At 32.0% G+C, this 16,431-nt stretch overlaps 1 protein-coding gene and 2 long non-coding RNA genes across 6 annotated transcripts; 1 reads left to right on the top strand and 2 right to left on the bottom strand.

The window, feature by feature from the left end:
* Positions 1 to 6,183: 6,183 nt before the first annotated feature.
* LOC112272744 (uncharacterized) lies at positions 6,184 to 9,962 on the bottom strand. 2 transcript variants are annotated; one of them, XM_024500816.3, is made up of 7 exons: positions 9,660 to 9,962; positions 8,521 to 9,123; positions 8,131 to 8,356; positions 7,888 to 8,003; positions 7,254 to 7,603; positions 6,900 to 7,155; positions 6,184 to 6,671 (listed from the first exon to the last, which is right to left on the bottom strand). In XM_024500816.3, exons 2-7 carry the CDS (start codon positions 9,040 to 9,042, stop codon positions 6,447 to 6,449), a joined length of 1,695 nt encoding a protein of 564 aa, XP_024356584.1. In that variant the 5' UTR covers positions 9,043 to 9,123; positions 9,660 to 9,962; the 3' UTR covers positions 6,184 to 6,446. The 2 variants fall into 2 exon arrangements, with proteins under 2 accessions (XP_024356584.1, XP_024356585.1); XM_024500817.3 differs by having other exon boundaries at positions 8,521 to 9,962.
* Positions 9,963 to 10,050: 88 nt separating this feature from the next.
* LOC112272745 (uncharacterized) lies at positions 10,051 to 12,994 on the top strand. Of its 2 annotated transcripts, XR_002966785.3 has the most exons (3): positions 10,052 to 10,210; positions 10,943 to 11,062; positions 11,596 to 12,994. It is a non-coding gene; the product is annotated as an uncharacterized LOC112272745 (long non-coding RNA). The 2 variants fall into 2 exon arrangements; XR_016498562.1 differs by having other exon boundaries at positions 10,051 to 10,210; positions 10,943 to 12,994.
* Positions 11,489 to 12,800, bottom strand: LOC149987342 (uncharacterized). Of its 2 annotated transcripts, none has more exons than XR_016498561.1 (3): positions 12,663 to 12,800; positions 12,210 to 12,268; positions 11,489 to 11,696 (listed from the first exon to the last, which is right to left on the bottom strand). It is a non-coding gene; the product is annotated as an uncharacterized LOC149987342 (long non-coding RNA). The 2 variants fall into 2 exon arrangements; XR_016498560.1 differs by having other exon boundaries at positions 11,658 to 12,025.
* Positions 12,995 to 16,431: the final 3,437 nt, after the last annotated feature.

Genomic DNA, 16,431 nt, shown 5'->3' with positions numbered 1-16,431 from the left:
AAACTACCTATTACAAATCTAGATTCTAATTTATTTCTAGCATAAAGTCCTAAGTGAATATATGATAAGAATCCAAAACAATTGAGATGTTTTAGATTTGGTTATTTTTTAAAAAAGAGTTGTTTAAGCAATGAAGTAGACTTGCTAATCCTAATTGGCATTCTATTCAAAAAATAAATAATAGTTTAAGAGGTTTCTAGTCATAGAAAGGTTAGGACATGACTCAAAAGTAACATTAATATAATCCTTTTTTAGAATTGTTCTATTTCATCTTTCTACCACATCGTTCTATTGAGAGACATGGTCCTAAGTTAATTGTTTCTATATTTTATGCAATCTACAATATTTTAAAAAGGTAATGGAGAAGAATTATCTATCCTAGTTTGTACATAGGACTTTCGAAGGTAACCTTCTCTATCTTTTTATCATTGTTCTAAACTCACAAAAAAATTCAAAGACTTAGTTCTTTTATTTCAAAAAGTAAGTCTATATTTTTTTGTTGCATTCATGAACAAATAATATAAAAATATCTATTTTTTGAAAAAAAAGAGATTAAAAAGGGATTACACATATCAATATGGACTAGACCTAAGAACTAATGTAAGTAAGTACTTATTTTATATGGCATTGGTTTCTTTACCTACATCTTTTTATCCTTCAAAGAAGTATTTATAAATTATAGGATCTATTGTGAATCTTTGGATTCTATATGAATTATCTTTTGAAGATATCTTACTAAGAATAATAAATCCTACATGCCCATGCTAGGAATGCTATAGCTAGGAGAAGCAAGTTGAATTATTCTAACCTTGAGGATTTAAATTTTTTAAGTTGTTGTTTAAGACCAAAGTAGTGATATTACTATTTCTAATATCAAATTGATTGTATTAAGAACTTATAACTAAATAGCTATTGTTGTAAGTTAATTTATACAATTGAGATTTTTTGTCCTAATATTCAAAAATAATGGGCATCAATAGTTGTAATCTTATGAAAATAATAAAAAAAAAAATCTTCCAAAAATCAAGATATTATTTTTTATCTAATAAGCTATTTCACTAAAATCAAATTAAGCCTTATTTTTGAAACATAATAAACATTGTATAATTTATTAAAATCAAAATGATTTGTCAAGATGATTTCACCTTGTTCCTTAACAAAATGACTCTGTCCATTAGTTATTACAATCGTATCTTATTTTGATAATTTTTCTAAACAAGATAAGAATTCAAGATCTCTAAAAAAAAGTGCTTAAAAGCCTTTCTATTAATAATCCAATCTTTTTCAAAAATCAATGCAAATAACAAAATATTTAATGCATTCTAGATTTCTTTTGGAATAGATTTGTAATGCTCACTGAGATAGCTTTCAAAGATGTTGGCATGTAATTTGAATTGATTATCTCCTATGACCAAAATTGAAGCAAGTACGAGACAATCTTCGACTATATGTTCCGTTTTATGACACCAATGACATTTTAGCTCTTTCTTCCTTCTCAACTAACTATATTGATCTATCTATTAAAAAACAAAGACTGGTGTTTGCTAATAATATCTTCAAATTATATATATATATTTTTTTTAAATATCAAGGCATCTTTGTGAGAATCAAAATACAACTTCATTTTTATTTCTTCCATCTATAATCAACAAACTAGTTTTACAAGAGTGGATCCAGTTCGCTTGTTTTGGATGGTTGAACCAATATCTTGTACTTTGGGGAATTTTTTTTCAATATCTTGTAAATGATGATAAGGTCGAAAAGAAGTTCATTGGCTTCCCTAAAAATATTGATGAGCTCATGAACTATTTGTGTAAAAGATGCAATAGACATATTATTGTCCATCCTTAGGTTTTCTTACATGTCCAAAATTGTCATTATATCTCTAATAGTTTGTGTAAAACAAGATGCTAGTTGGCCTCAAAAACTACAAAATATAAAAAGATACTATTCAAAGCATCTTAGAGAGATAAGATCTCTAGAAAATAGTAGCTACAACCAATTCTATTGCTTATCTATTATATGCCTAAACTTAACACTTAATGTTACTTAGTTATACTATTCAAAAAACTTAGTGCCTCTCTTCAATGGCTATTAGCTTTGATACCATAATAAATACATTTCATTATAATAAATATAATTCATCAACATAAAAATAAGTTAATATAGGCCTAATGATTAATTGAATTATTTGGCTTGAATAGTAATATAAATATAGTATATACCTATGTTTTCTATATTGAGAATATATATGGAAATATGAAAGCAATATTCAACACTTATTACATCTTGCTACATCTCATAGCTTGACATTCACTATTTATACTATTTATGTGATAGAGCTTTGCTACATCTAACTAAGAAATGGATGCAAAATAATTTCACCTAAGACCACTTTTTGCTCATATAATTGTTCAAAGCTGCTTTTTAGAAGTGTTATTATATCTTATCTTTTCAGAGACTAAAAAACCACATACTTTTAAATATGTTCTTATTGCCAATTCTCAAAAATCTTACATTTATTGTAATTCACAATATAAAACCATCATATCAATTTGTGATAGCATAAATTACCTATTTCTAAAATTAGTACAATTAATAAGAGTTGTTTAGTAAATTTAATCTAGATCTTGATATTATTTAATAATTTTTCTTTGTAGATTGTGTTTTTTTGTAGATTTTATTTTAGAATATTGCTATAATATTCAATAGTTGTAGAATCTTGTAATATAATGTTTTCAATTTACTCAATTGAGTATGTGGAGTAGACTAATAAAATCTTAGAAAATAAAGAGATAAAGCTATAAATATCAATTAAAGTCTTATTTACATATGTAAATATATTAATTATTTTTTGGATCTTCTTTAGTTACAACTTCTATTAATTTTTTTTTTTTTTTTCTATGAAAGTCTAGCATTTATAAAAAGAGGTTTTAAAATTATTTATAATAAAAAAAATAGATTTTTTATATTTATAATATATTGTTGATCACAAGTGATTAGTTGGTTTCTATATGTATTTTTTGTGTTTTTTTTTGTTTTTTGTTACTATTATATTAGAGCTTTGATTTATTCTCTAGTTACTTCTATCCATCTTGAGATTTTTTATCTATTATTATTAATATCTTTATATATTTCTTTTAATCAATAGAATGTTTAATCTAAGTAAAAAATTAAGATGTTGATTCTAATATCTTAAATAGTAGAAAATATTGATGCAATAGAAGGTTAGAAGTCTTTGTTAGATCCATATTATAGACCCATATTTGAAAATAATATTAGAAATTTCTAAATTTATGTGTTATTTTAATTTATTCTAATAAGAAGAATAATTATTACAAAATGATAATTTATCTTTAATGTAATGGAAATTATTTCTTTTTTTAATAATGGTAGAAGCTTAGAAGTTAACATGACTAAACATATTTTTTTAGCATTGTAATATTATCATCTATATTAGGTGTGTTATCTAAAATATAAATATTTCTTTGTATAGATGTTAGAGAGTTATATTTTTTGAGGTTTCTTGCCTATTATCACTTTTTATTAAATAATAGTAAAACCTATTATATTTATTTTATGATTACTTCTTTATATCTATTTAGATTTAAAGAAAGTTATTAAATTTTTATCTTTTTTCTACTTTTTATTTATATTTAGGATATTAAATATAATCTTATCAATATTAGTATTTTTACTATTTTTAATATATTTTTGATGAATCTTATGTTTTTAGTCTAATGTACCTTATTTTTTCTTATTATTTTGTAATAAGATACAATCTTTGATCCCACACTTAATATTAAGAAAAAAATGATATTTGATATTATAACTAATGTAGCTAAAATTTCCTCTTATTACATATAAGATTTGTACCTTATACCTTCAGTTCTAAGTCTATAATTAAATATACTTCAATGCAAATTTAAGGTTTTTATAAATTTTTATTGATTTCTTTTTATATTTCAAAATTTATCATAGTTTAGTTTTTATTGCCATAGACATATAAATCAAAGGAAATTTTAGAACCTTCTAAAAATATTTTGTGTTTCAATAGATCCTTTCAAAATATTCTAAAAGCTTAATAGAAATATCCAATAGAGAGCAAAGAAATTAAGTTATATTAGATGGCTTCTTTAGAAAGTTTCAAATGTAACTTAATATATGAGCCTTATAAAAAATTTCACAAGGACCTTCTTCTAGTTTGGCGAACAAGTCTTCTAGATAGCTACTGCAAAAAGGTATTGAAAGCTTAGACAATAAGCCTTAAGCCTTATAAATAACATAAGTAGAAACAAGTATAAATCCTCCTTAGACTTATCACTTCATTTCTAAAGTTATTTCTTCTTTTGACTTCTAAGGATTCTTTCTTCTTAATAATAACCACTTAACTATTCTATTCTTTTATTATATATTCTTTTCTTACATATCTTGGTTTTTTTTGCTTAAAATTATTTCTTATTATTTAAAATTATGAAATATATTCTTAACAACTATCTATGGAGTAATTTTGTAAAATTTATCAATAAGTGTCAAGTACAAAAACCTAAAGAATGTAAATAATAAAAATAAGACATATATCAACTTGAAATTAGATTAGAAACAAGAAAGAAATTGATAAGAGTGAGCAAGGCCTCACTCTTGTTTCTATATATGTTATATAATCAAGAGCTACATGACAATATTGTATAGAACCTCCAATATTTGTCCAACTTATGCAACATATGTCTAACTTACAAGGCATATTTTTTTATATGTGTGCTATATGGCTAACTTATATTACATGCCAATTATCTATAAATACATATAAAGTTAAATTTGCATCTATAAAGATTTTAAGAAGCTTCTCAATAAGATATTACCAAATTTACTTTTATTTATTTATTTATTTATACTTAATTCTTTTAATTTAAGTAATTTCTAAGATGAGTATGTGTGTTTGTAATAAGAAGATTCTAAAAAGGAATTTGATAGATTTAATACTATTTCCTCTCTTCGAATTTCAAATGGCTTTAAGTTCAAGATTTGGATTCTAAGCTTGAAAAATAAAAAGTCTAAGAAAAGTTTCTAAAAGATAATAGTATCAACTTCTATAAAGAATCTACTTTTGATTATATTTTTTTTTAATTAAAATATTCTTGTCTAAAAATTTTTTTAGTAGAAATAAAGCTTCTAAATAATAATTCTTATTTAAAATGCTACTTAGCCAAGTAATTGTGGTTTGCTTTGCTACCAGCTAATCAAGCAATAATAGTTGTTTTAGATAGCAACTTCACTTCTTGTCAAATTGTCTATTAGACAATCTTGGTTTTATCAAGTATTATACTAAACAATAATTATATAGTTGTATAAGATTGCTATAAAGAGTGGCTCATTTAGGATGAATTTTATTGAATAAATGTAATCACTTTGCTTATGTGCTCCATATATTTTAATAGGTACTTTCTCATCCACTCTACTTGGATTTAAATTGGCTTGTGGTTTATGTCATGCTTCTTTCTACAATTATTGTTATGTTTGTTAGAAAGTGCCCATATTACAAGTATACTTAGCATATGTAGTTATTATACTATAATTAAGTCTATTTGTTGATTTAGAACTATACAAAAGGCAATTCTTATAAGATTCTACATAAACCACACCAAGAAAGAATTGTTCTAAAACACCCAATTAGCATGAATATCCAGATATTGGAATTGAATTGGCCATCAGTTTTAATCCATGAATTCTATATCTGGATTTGTAAATTATGCATGGATCGGAGAAGCTATAAGGTCACATCCCTTTGAGAAGTACACGCTATATCCAGTAATCTTCTGGCGGGCAGAAAACTGCAGAGGATCACTCTACTAGCATCAAGTCAATCTTACAGTGTGAGGGTATGGGTGTATGTCAAACTGTGAACACCTCAATTAACCATTATTTCCTTTCATTACTTCAAGTTCAGGTGACATATCAATTCCTCATTCTCTGTTCAACCAGATTTTAGTCTCAGGCATCTGCACAAAAGTAACAGAACAAACATTCCTGAGTAACTTAAGGTTATAAAATTGAGCAACAGACAATATTCATCAGCACATTTGCCTTCCTCCAGTAACCAAACGGGATAATCACGAGACCGCAGGCTCATAATTAAGCTCTGTAGATACAGCACACTTTTAGGAATTAAGCACACAGTCAAGCTTGCTTCAAGAACTTAGCAAAACCTGCCATTTCTTAAAAGAGTAAGTGCAAATACATGTTAAGAATCAGATCGTAATGATCAAGGCTTTCACAGCTGGTCAATAAATGAATTGCAGCTTCTTTTGCCTCAATGAAAAGGGACGCTGGCAACAATTTCAGTTGTCTCTATTCCTATTTCTTCACACTAACCTGGCTTCAAATGTGCACACAGTTCACGATGAACTTACACTGTGAAAATTATGGAACACTATCTAGCAAGGAACCTACAATCGTGTGCAAGAGAGGTCGAAGTCATCAGGAGCATGAGTCAAGAGCCAGGAACTAAGGGACCTTTTAGACTCTACGCTGTTCATAGACGCCAACTCATACATACTACACAAATTAAGAACCATGGTCTCACTCAAAGTGGACCGAGGACTAGACTGAAGTGAGTCCTCCAGAACTGATGTTGCACCAAGAAGTTCCCGCTGGTACATCAAACAAAGCGCCTGCTAATACAAATGCAACTATTCAGAATCAGAAACTAAGGTATTCACAAAGCATGGATCAGTGTTGGGTAGCAAGACGAATGATTCAATCTAATACACCATTATGAATAGTGAACAAAAAATTCAAAACTTTTTTAGGACTTTGGACACGCAACAAACAATAAAATAATGCTGTCAGATGGGATAACTTATTTTTCCAGATACAAAGCTTGTATAGGAGTAACTAGCCTTGTTGTTTGCAGAAATTGTGTCATGTGGACTTCTATTCAAGACAGTGGTGAATTCATTGAAGGCCTTCGCGTATTGTTTATCGGCAAAGTGAAGAAGACCTCGATTTCGTCCCGCCAAGTTCAAGAGATTCTCATCTACAGTATCTGAGATGAGAGCATCGACCTTAGAGAAGGTCTGCTGAGCTCCTCCAAGGTCGCCCAGCTGAAGCTGAACATAACCTACTCTTGACAGCAGGTCTGCATCTGTGGAAGAACTGCATAATAAATGGTGTCAAAAGCTGCTTGTATGTCTGCGAAGAAGGGTCGCTACTACGTACCCAAAATAAAACATTGAGTGTATTGTTCAACACACCTGGCCAGTAGTTCATTTAACCACTGCAGCGCCACAATATACTGTTTCTGGAACAAATGATGACCCACAAGGGCAAACAAAACAGCCTCTTTCCGCCTCATCCACGTCAGGAGCAAATTTCCTGTAACGGCACTATCACTAGCTGTGAATTCTCCAAAATCTTCCTCTTCCCCGCTAGTGCCCACCTCCTCTGTCAAAGTCCCTTCCTCGGGATTCACCCGTTCGATTAGAGCATTATCGTCGCCACTAGCAATGTCACCATTCCCGTTGGTAGAAAAATCAGTGGCAGTATGCACCAATGGCGGTGGCGGCTTGTCACTACCAGCATCGCTTGGTCTTAGAGATTCAACCTGGTCACACAACCAGGATTGATGCCTTATAAGCAAGATCATATGATTGACTTGGGTCAAATTGAAGAAGTGATCAGCGTCGGTCCAAGAATGAGAAAAGACTTCACAGTTAAAATCGTGAATTCAAGCCTACCATGTTATCTTGCGACCAAAAGCAACCAAGAGGTGTAGACTCTTTAAAGATATAAGATGATTAATTTATTTGATTTTTCACAAGATCAAGTTAAGAGCGACTCAGTATTAAGTATACAGTACCGTGAGGCATGCACTGTGAGAAGACTTACTCGTGAGTTGCAAAAATCTAGAAGAGCATACAACCGTTCTATAGTGGTAGCTATTTGCCCATTCCGATGAGGTAGCTCAGCATGCATCCATCTCAGCGCAAACGGCACCATCGAACCTGTGCCAGAGAAGACCAAAAAGCGAACAGAAAGACACAGAACCTTTATTTCTTTGGCTGTGGCATTTTCATGGAAATCAACTTGAGGATAAATAACAAAACGAGATCCACAACAATTTCAACATACCTGATTTATCAGGGTACACGGAAGGATATTCTTCGTAGCGATACTGCGCAGCATCGAGATCACCAACAGCTGCCAATTCATCGGCAGCGGCACCATAGCTCCGCAGCTTCATTAATGCCAAGAGATGATAAGTTGCGTAATTCAGCTCATCAAGTGGAGTCGTGAGGACGCCCAGCTTTTTTGCACCCCTCACCTTGTCCAATAATGCTCTCCATGCCCCTTGTCTCTGTAGCGCATACCAAAGTTGTTCAGGGGGCAAAGTTTCAATATATCTATTCCCTGGAGTCTAAAAGGGCCGTTTTCTGCCAAGCTCAATTCCCAAGACCTTTACAATATTGAATTATAACGCAAATGCACACAAAAACGTAGAAAAGATGTGAAGGACTGTACCGCGAGCTTGCGTAAGCTGGAAATATCAGAAGAGCCTTGAAACGGGCGGCTGCTAAACGAGAGGGGGCTAGCATTCAGCTTAGATCTACTAGACGTAACAGCCTCCGGGGAGTTCGAGAAGGTTTGGGTTGTGGATGCTGCAGAGGCAGTCGGGAGCTTCGCCAAGGACGATCCGGAGAGAGCATCTTCTTCATCTTCGTCACTAAAAGGATGGTGACCCATGAGAGGATGTCTCACAGTATCTGCAGGGCCATTGTTGGCTTCTGCTTGAAATAATCCCCACGGCTGGCCAATGTTCGATGTAAAGCTGGGTTTTGGACTGGACTGGTTGGTCAATGACGCCAATCGCGAAGCAGATGATGGTGAAATGGGGACGGATTTAAAAGAAGGTGAAGAGGTGTCCCCGAAGGGTAAGTTGATCGACGTATCTAGAGGCGACCTCTGTGATATGTTTGGGGTTGGCGAATTGAAAGCACTAAAGTTGTCCCCTGACATAGCAGACGATCGAAATTGCTCCTCCATGTTGGGATGCTCAAGTGCTCAATGCAACTTGACTGCCCCCTCTACTGTCAATAGCATCTCTCCCCGAACCCTAAACTGCCTCTTTTAAAATCATTTCCGAATCCAGTGACAGCAACGACAAGGGAGTTATGAAAACCCGCAATTAAAGAAAAGAGACAAGAAACCACAACTTCAACTGGCTATCGTAAAGAATGGAGGTCTTAGCACCGTGTTGAGAAAGCATTGCTTGAAAACGAAGAACAATACGGGCCACACAGCGACCGCAAACAAACACCCACCTTGCGGGAAACTAGTAACACTAAATCTGACGATAGCACGAAAAACCTAAACACCAAGTCATCAATAGCAGGCGTAACTAGAAGGATGGAGAATCCACAAACTGAAGCCAAGATCAACAACCGCCTACTGCTACACATACAAAACGACAAAGAATCTAGACCAGAGTACTGAGATATAAGTTCAAGCTATCACAACCACGTAGATTCTGTTGTCTAAGGTCAACTTGACAATTCACCGAGCAGACGATCCGGTTTGCTCAAATTCGATCCTTCCCAAGAGGATTGAAAAACAAACTCCCCAAACCGAATGGCGTCAAAGTTAGGATTAGGATTACTTACTTCAGGTGAGCTTCAGATCCAGAACACCACCCGCACTTAAAACAGAAATAGAGAGTCTACCCCGCTGATCCCTCACGTGATTACAAGGCTCAAACTTCACCAGCTCGCAACGCAGCGACGTCTTGAGTAACCCTCACACCAAGCTTCTCCCCTGACGAGATGCATTAAATCTTCCTGCAACTAGTTGAACATTTAGAAACCCACCTAGAGATTGCACTGGTAATATCGTAGCAAATCATCACATTGCTTATCAAATATCGTTGAAAAACACGATGTCGTAGTGATGTTTGATGTTTTCTGAGAATTTTGCAGATTACTCGGAAGCACCACAGCCACAAGCTGGGTTCCCATGTTCCCAACGGTCCTGGTGTTCCCCATATACCCCATAGTAACAAACTGGATCGCATAACCCCTCCGTGTTTAACAACAGCCTCTGTTTCAGACACCCATCTCTCCGTGTATCCAACACATATCAAATTTGTACACTTCCCTTGGCGGAAATCTTCGATTAGACGGTTTGTTGTTTGTTACACACTTCGGCAGCAAACAAGGTGGGTTTGCAACTCATCTGTTGAATCCTCAACTTTCTTTCAGGTCTTTCTCTGATGCTCTTCCGAAACCTAGAAATCAGCATGGAAATGTTACTCAGGATAGGTGTCATTTGCTTGTATCCTGTGTTTGTTCCAGTGGGCATTGCGAAGTATGTCGCGTATTGCATGTCCTGTGAAGATGTCAGTTTTCGTTTCCTGATTTTGTAACACCAGCCCAAGAAAATTTGATTCCATTAAAAGTGCAATGTTTCTCAAGGAACCGTCCCACTTATCAAGCACACCAGTGTGTTCATTGATGTTGTGAATGTGGGCCTGGAGTGAACTGTGGGATGGGAAGTGAACATTGTAGGAAAGGTACCACATCTAAATTGTTGTTATAATCGAGCCTCTGCACACAGCACGCACACTCTTCTGCCACAATCCCTGTCAAGTTGTTCAAAACATAGAATTCTGGGGTGCTCCGTGTATAATGAAAAATTGCATGGTTACCTTTCTTCATAGGAGACGGTCTTTTACATTAAGAGATCGTTACATGTCTAACACAGTTTGAGTGCAAGTATAAATTGAACTTGGTGGCCATTCCTCTGGTCTCTGGCTAGCATGCATAGATCCTAGATAGGAGGCTTCATTTCATATACTTTCATTCTCTTTAGCAAGAGCTAACACGCAATTAGTCATTTTCTGTTTCACAATGTTCTTTCTTATCTCTGACTGTTATTCCTGCTGTCACAGAGCTCCTCATACATCAAACACCTGAAATAATGTGCTGTGGAGGCCTTCTTTGCGGAGGAGACAACACATTTGTTATCAACATGTTTTACCAGATTTTTTGGAGAACCTTTTGTTGTTGATGTGAGATCCTCTGCATCCCTTTAATTTGACGTGTTGAGATCATAATTTGACTTGTTTTCGAACTGGTAAACCCTGTCGCCATCAGAAGTTTGATAGGTTTTAAGCGATGAACCAGAGCTCTTCTCTGGAGATCTCATAGCTCTGACGTACTACATAACTTCCTGTGTTGCTTTACTGGTATAAGTGGTCTTGTTTGATAGACAGTCCTTTGCATTTAATAGCTGTGGCATATTTGCGTTCATAGACGTCTTTGAAATAACGTTATATTTCTTGAACTACTTTAGTTTAATTAACTTGACATGTTATACAGACATTTACTTGGAGAATATCAATTCTGTAACATGGTTGAGGATATTCAAATCAATTTGTTATGGAAGAGTTTTCATCCCGTTGTAACACTAGCTCTGACATTTGGAACAAGATGAAGAGTGATGACGAAAAGTTTTTATTTCTTGTTTTATTGCTAGTGCTGCATTTGATGTCTTATAGTGTAACTAACGCACTTCGGGGTTCGGTGTGGGTTCTGGTATCAGCTATGTCACGATCTCTTGGCAATTTTTATGATTTCAACTGAAGTGACCACATCTGAAGTTGCAGGAAAGCTCCATGGGCTGCTGCCTTTGCTGTTATGTATCTGTTTCATCATAATGAGGTGCTGTCATCCTCAACGGATTTTGTTTTGCCATCCCTACAATGTGCCGACTAAATGTGATCCCAAGTTTGCTACCTGACACCTTGGTTATCGAACAAGACGATAAGAAGAAAGCAAAAAAATATATATACATTTCTATGTATCCATATGGTGTAGTTTGTAAGGAATGTTGTGTTTTGCGTGAAGGCAACTTCTGCAGAACTCCAATTCCATCTCTGGTTTCTGACGCTTATACTTGGTGAATATAGTTCGTTTGCCCTATGTCAGATTCCGCTTCCTCTCCGGGCTTTTTGGACCATTGAAGAAAAATTCTGATTTATTCTACGTGTTAAGAACAAATCTTCGCGAGTTTTCCTAAAAGATGTGAAATTGAAACTAGTCCCTCTTTTCCCCGGCAATGGAAACATCATGGCGGACTTCACATAATTGGAACGTGCAGGAATCTAGGGTGAGCAACTGTCAACAGCCACTACATGCAGCAAGGCAGAAACTCACAAGAGAAAGACGCGCGAGTTTTGAAGAAGCCAACAGCAGGCACGCCGTGGAACACCCACCTACCCAACCCATAGAAATCAACAACCCTGGGTGATTCAACCCAATTTATAGGGTTGAGACGAGATATTTTAACACACGCTGAGACCGAGAGAATATGCCACAAATTTCCATGCATTACACATGATTTCATTCTTCACGTTGCTCGTCCCGAGGCAACTTGTGCCAACAATTAGGGTGTATCTGAGTCAAGGGTTGCGTTGGCACAGCAACTGATGCACTAATACAAACACACACACACACACACACACACAAAAAAGAAGAAAAAAAATTGAGACGAGATCTCTCGTGTGTGTCTCGAATCCGTCGTGATTGCGTCGCCGTTGAAGGAAAATCTAAATACAACCCCCTCAAATTCTCTCCCTTCAATGAGGGCGATGGTTCCAGAACTGGCACCTTTCTCCAAAACTGGCGCCTTGCTCCTATGTTGCTCTTCACGCATCGAGCTGCCGACATTAATTTGGCAACAGGGGAGAGAGCGAAGCTGGTGAAGGCTTAGTTATTGGGGTCCATGTGGCTCAACCCTTGTTGCCTTCCACTAATTGTGCCATTAGGGCTTGTCAAAATATTAGAAACATTCATGGGTTGTGGGTATTCTAGGGTTTTGGCTACCTCCTTTGGTAAGCATCAATAAGTGGCGTTGGAAAGAGGTCTTTTTCTTGTGTGGGTAGACCAATATAGAGTTGTTCTTGTGTTTTATATTGCTCTATATTTTTCTTATTTCTGTTTGTCTTGTCTATTTCTTTGATTTATTTTTATATTATTTTGTTTTTCTACATGTTACTTGTTGATAAGTTTTTTATTTTTTATTTTTATTTTTATATACTTATGGTCATATGCATCAAGGCATCTTTGGTTGTTTATAGTATCCTATTTTGTGGTCTAATTTTTAATTTTCTTACTTTAACAATAAAATATTTACTTGTTCCAAGTTGAATATTAATGCACATACAATGTGTGTATATATATATAATAAAATATGCCACAAAGATTGTCATTCTAAACACTCTAATAGACATGACGATTTGCAAGATTAACTATTTTTAACATATAAAAAAATTGAATAAGAAATAAATTTCAGGAAAAGTAAATCAAAATAATATTTATAGTGATTTGTAACAAGGCCATGAATTAGTTGAGAAATAAAATATTTATAAAAATGCCATCACATCTTAAAAAATATATAAATTCCTATATATGATTTCTATCATATATATGATCTCTATCAACTAATAAAACATACATACAAAATTTAAACTTCTAATTTATATTAATAGAATTCATGTAGTATTTATAATTCTAAAATTTTAATGCATTCAGCTTTCTTATAAAATTAATTTCATTTTTAATCTCAAAAAGAGTAAAGTTGAAGAATTAATAAAAATTACATTTTTGCCACTTGTTTTTTAATTAATTAACTAATTTTAAAACTTAAGATTTTTTTCATAATGAGCATTTGGAAGTATACTTCAAGATTATTCTGTCTTCAATTAGTAGCCATTTCAATCAACAATAGATAACAAAATGATTACTTGTATATGTTTAGTATGTGATTCTTAAAAAAGTTCTACATGATCTATTTATTAGATAGTATATGCAGAAGGATAATTGATATAAATCTCACTCTTATTAGTGGGTTTATTATATTATAGTCTGGATTCAAAGTCTCTATTATTTTTCCCCTTAAAATATCAATGCAATTATTTTTTTTATATTTTATTTGTTTATAGAACTTCTCTATTTTTTCTTTTTTTATACTTATACATGAGTATTTATTTTTCTTTGCATAAGTTTTTAAAAGTTATATTTTTTATTTGAAATTTTATTCTTAAATATTTAAATAATATAAAAAATAAATTTATTGATAGAAAATTGAAAATAAATATATAAATAAAATAAAAAATTGAAATCTAAAACAATTAGCAAAATAGTTTACAGAAAAACCATACACATTTAAGATATGTATCAAAGAATTAAAAAAATACTTTAAGAACAAAATATAAATAAATAAATAAATCAAAGTTCTATATATATATATATATATATATATATATATATATATATATATATAATTAAAGCAAGTAAAAATAACTAACTTACAAAACATACAAGCCAAACATGGATTAAATAATTAACAATTTACACGTATTTTAAATTGACACAAAATCCATGTATAAATTTATTAATTAATTAATTTATATAAATAATTTATTTATTTAAAATATTATATTATAATTAAATATTATTATAAGATTATTTAAATTTAATAGAATATAATCTACTATGATATAAAAAAATGATTTTAAATTATAACACTATTTAATTTATGTGAGGATTTTTTTAATTTTTTTTCAACAAGGTTAAATAGTGACCACATTGCAATATGAAATTTCATACATAAGTGTTTTATAGTAGAATATACTTAATGTAAATATGTTGACAATAACACTTTTTTTCTTTTTTTTTTTTTTTTTTTTCCTAAGACCTCAAACTAATATATTTTTATATTATATTTTTAAATTAAATATTTATTATTTTAGTAAATTCAGAATTTTATTGTATTAGATTGATGTCTTTTTTGCTCTAAAGAATAATAATTTAATTTGACTTAATATAATTTTTACTTGTGGTTATTTTTTAAATAAATAAATAAAATCTCAAATTAGAGATTCTATTTCTTCATTTTGCTTGAATCATATTGACCTAAAATCTCAAGATAAGTAATGTACATAAACAGAAAAAAAATAGAATTATAATTCCTTACATAAAAACCCAAAACTAAACTTAAGTGAAGTCTTGCAACAACAAGATTTTACAAGGCAAAGAAATTCCTTCTTCATGTAGGATTGTTGTCCATTTTTAATATTTCCATGTACATTTTATTATTAATATGGCAAGTACCACTTCATAAATAAATTCAATATAGAATTATTTTTCTATCGAAAATATCTAGATGTCCCTCAAGTCATATGTTTCAAACAATAAAACTTACAAAAATCCACATAAAACTAAATAAGATAAACACAAATCAAACATAGTAAAGGTTTAGAAGGAGGCCAGCTAATTCATGCTTTAAAATAGGGAACTAAGCTTATGTAGACACACTTTATTAGAAAGATCTCTCACAACATTTATTTGATGAACAACACACATGTGTTTATATATATATATATATATATATATATATCCAACATAAAAAAAATAGAATTATAAATGTAATGTTGGAATTGTCACAACTTAGTTGTGCTTCAAAATCTATACGAAGTAATGTGAAATTAGTAGAACAACCGAGAGAGAGAGAGAGAGAGAAAGAGAGATAGAACATTATCTTGCTGGAATCCATCAAGTATTAGAAACAAATTAATAATATGTTTTTAATTTTATATTTTTTTACTAATTAATCTTGAAAGTGTTACAAAATACATTTTGCCAAGGAGGATGACCTCACGGATTCATGCATGATTAATTAATTGTAATGCTTTGAGTTTATTCCAAAGCATAAACTCAAAGCATTACAAAATAATAAATCACTCACAAAATGCATGTCAAAAGCAATTATTTTTCTTAACTCTTAATTTATTTTTTTGTTTGTTAATTTAATTTAATTTTATTATTTTATTTTATTAAAATTCATCCATATACAAGATTCATCCAAAAATGATAATTCATCTAATAATGAATTATCATCCATAAATAACATTTCATACATTCATATCATTTCATCCATTCATATCAATTTATCCAAATAATTTCACCTATAATAGTTCATCCATGACAAAATTTCATTTTTGATTAGATATTCATTCAAATAGTTTTTCTTAAAAAAAATTAAATCCTAACTTCCTATCTCTAAAACCTAATTGTCTAGGGTTCCATCACCTTGCAGATATGAGGATTGTTGGAGATGGGTGACACTAGAATTCCGCTCTGCTTGAAGGTCAAGAGTTGAAGCTGCAGGTTACCGTTCTACCAAGCAGGGACTCCAACCAGACTAGTTTCTAAGACAGTGTCGATAATTCATAACCCACCATGACTGCAAGGTAGAGTTTGAGCCCACACTACACACAGCATGCGAATGCTGCTCCTCTATGTTTCACCGATCTTGATTCAATTTCTAATTGTATGTGCTAGGAGAATCATAGATGCTAGCTGTTCACATGAGGTT

Source organism: Physcomitrium patens, chromosome 19 (genome assembly GCF_059467195.1).
Source record: "Physcomitrium patens ecotype Gransden chromosome 19, ASM5946719v1, whole genome shotgun sequence".
In the NCBI taxonomy this organism is placed as follows: Eukaryota; Viridiplantae; Streptophyta; class Bryopsida; order Funariales; family Funariaceae; genus Physcomitrium; species Physcomitrium patens.
This window is presented reverse-complemented; position numbering and strand designations above follow the sequence as displayed.

What these genes read in the sequence shown, in the direction of transcription:
- LOC112272744 (XM_024500817.3), bottom strand. Translation starts at nt 9,042, where the DNA reads ATGGAGGAGCAATTTCGATCGTCTGCTATGTCAGGGGACAACTTTAGT. An exon ending in TAGATTTTTGCAACTCACGA is followed by an intron (nt 7,604 to 7,887) that starts GTAAGTCTTCTC and finishes TTGTGTGACCAG; the next exon opens with GTTGAATCTCTAAGACCAAG. An exon ending in CAATTTCTGCAAACAACAAG is followed by an intron (nt 6,672 to 6,899) that starts GCTAGTTACTCC and finishes TTGTATTAGCAG; the next exon opens with GCGCTTTGTTTGATGTACCA.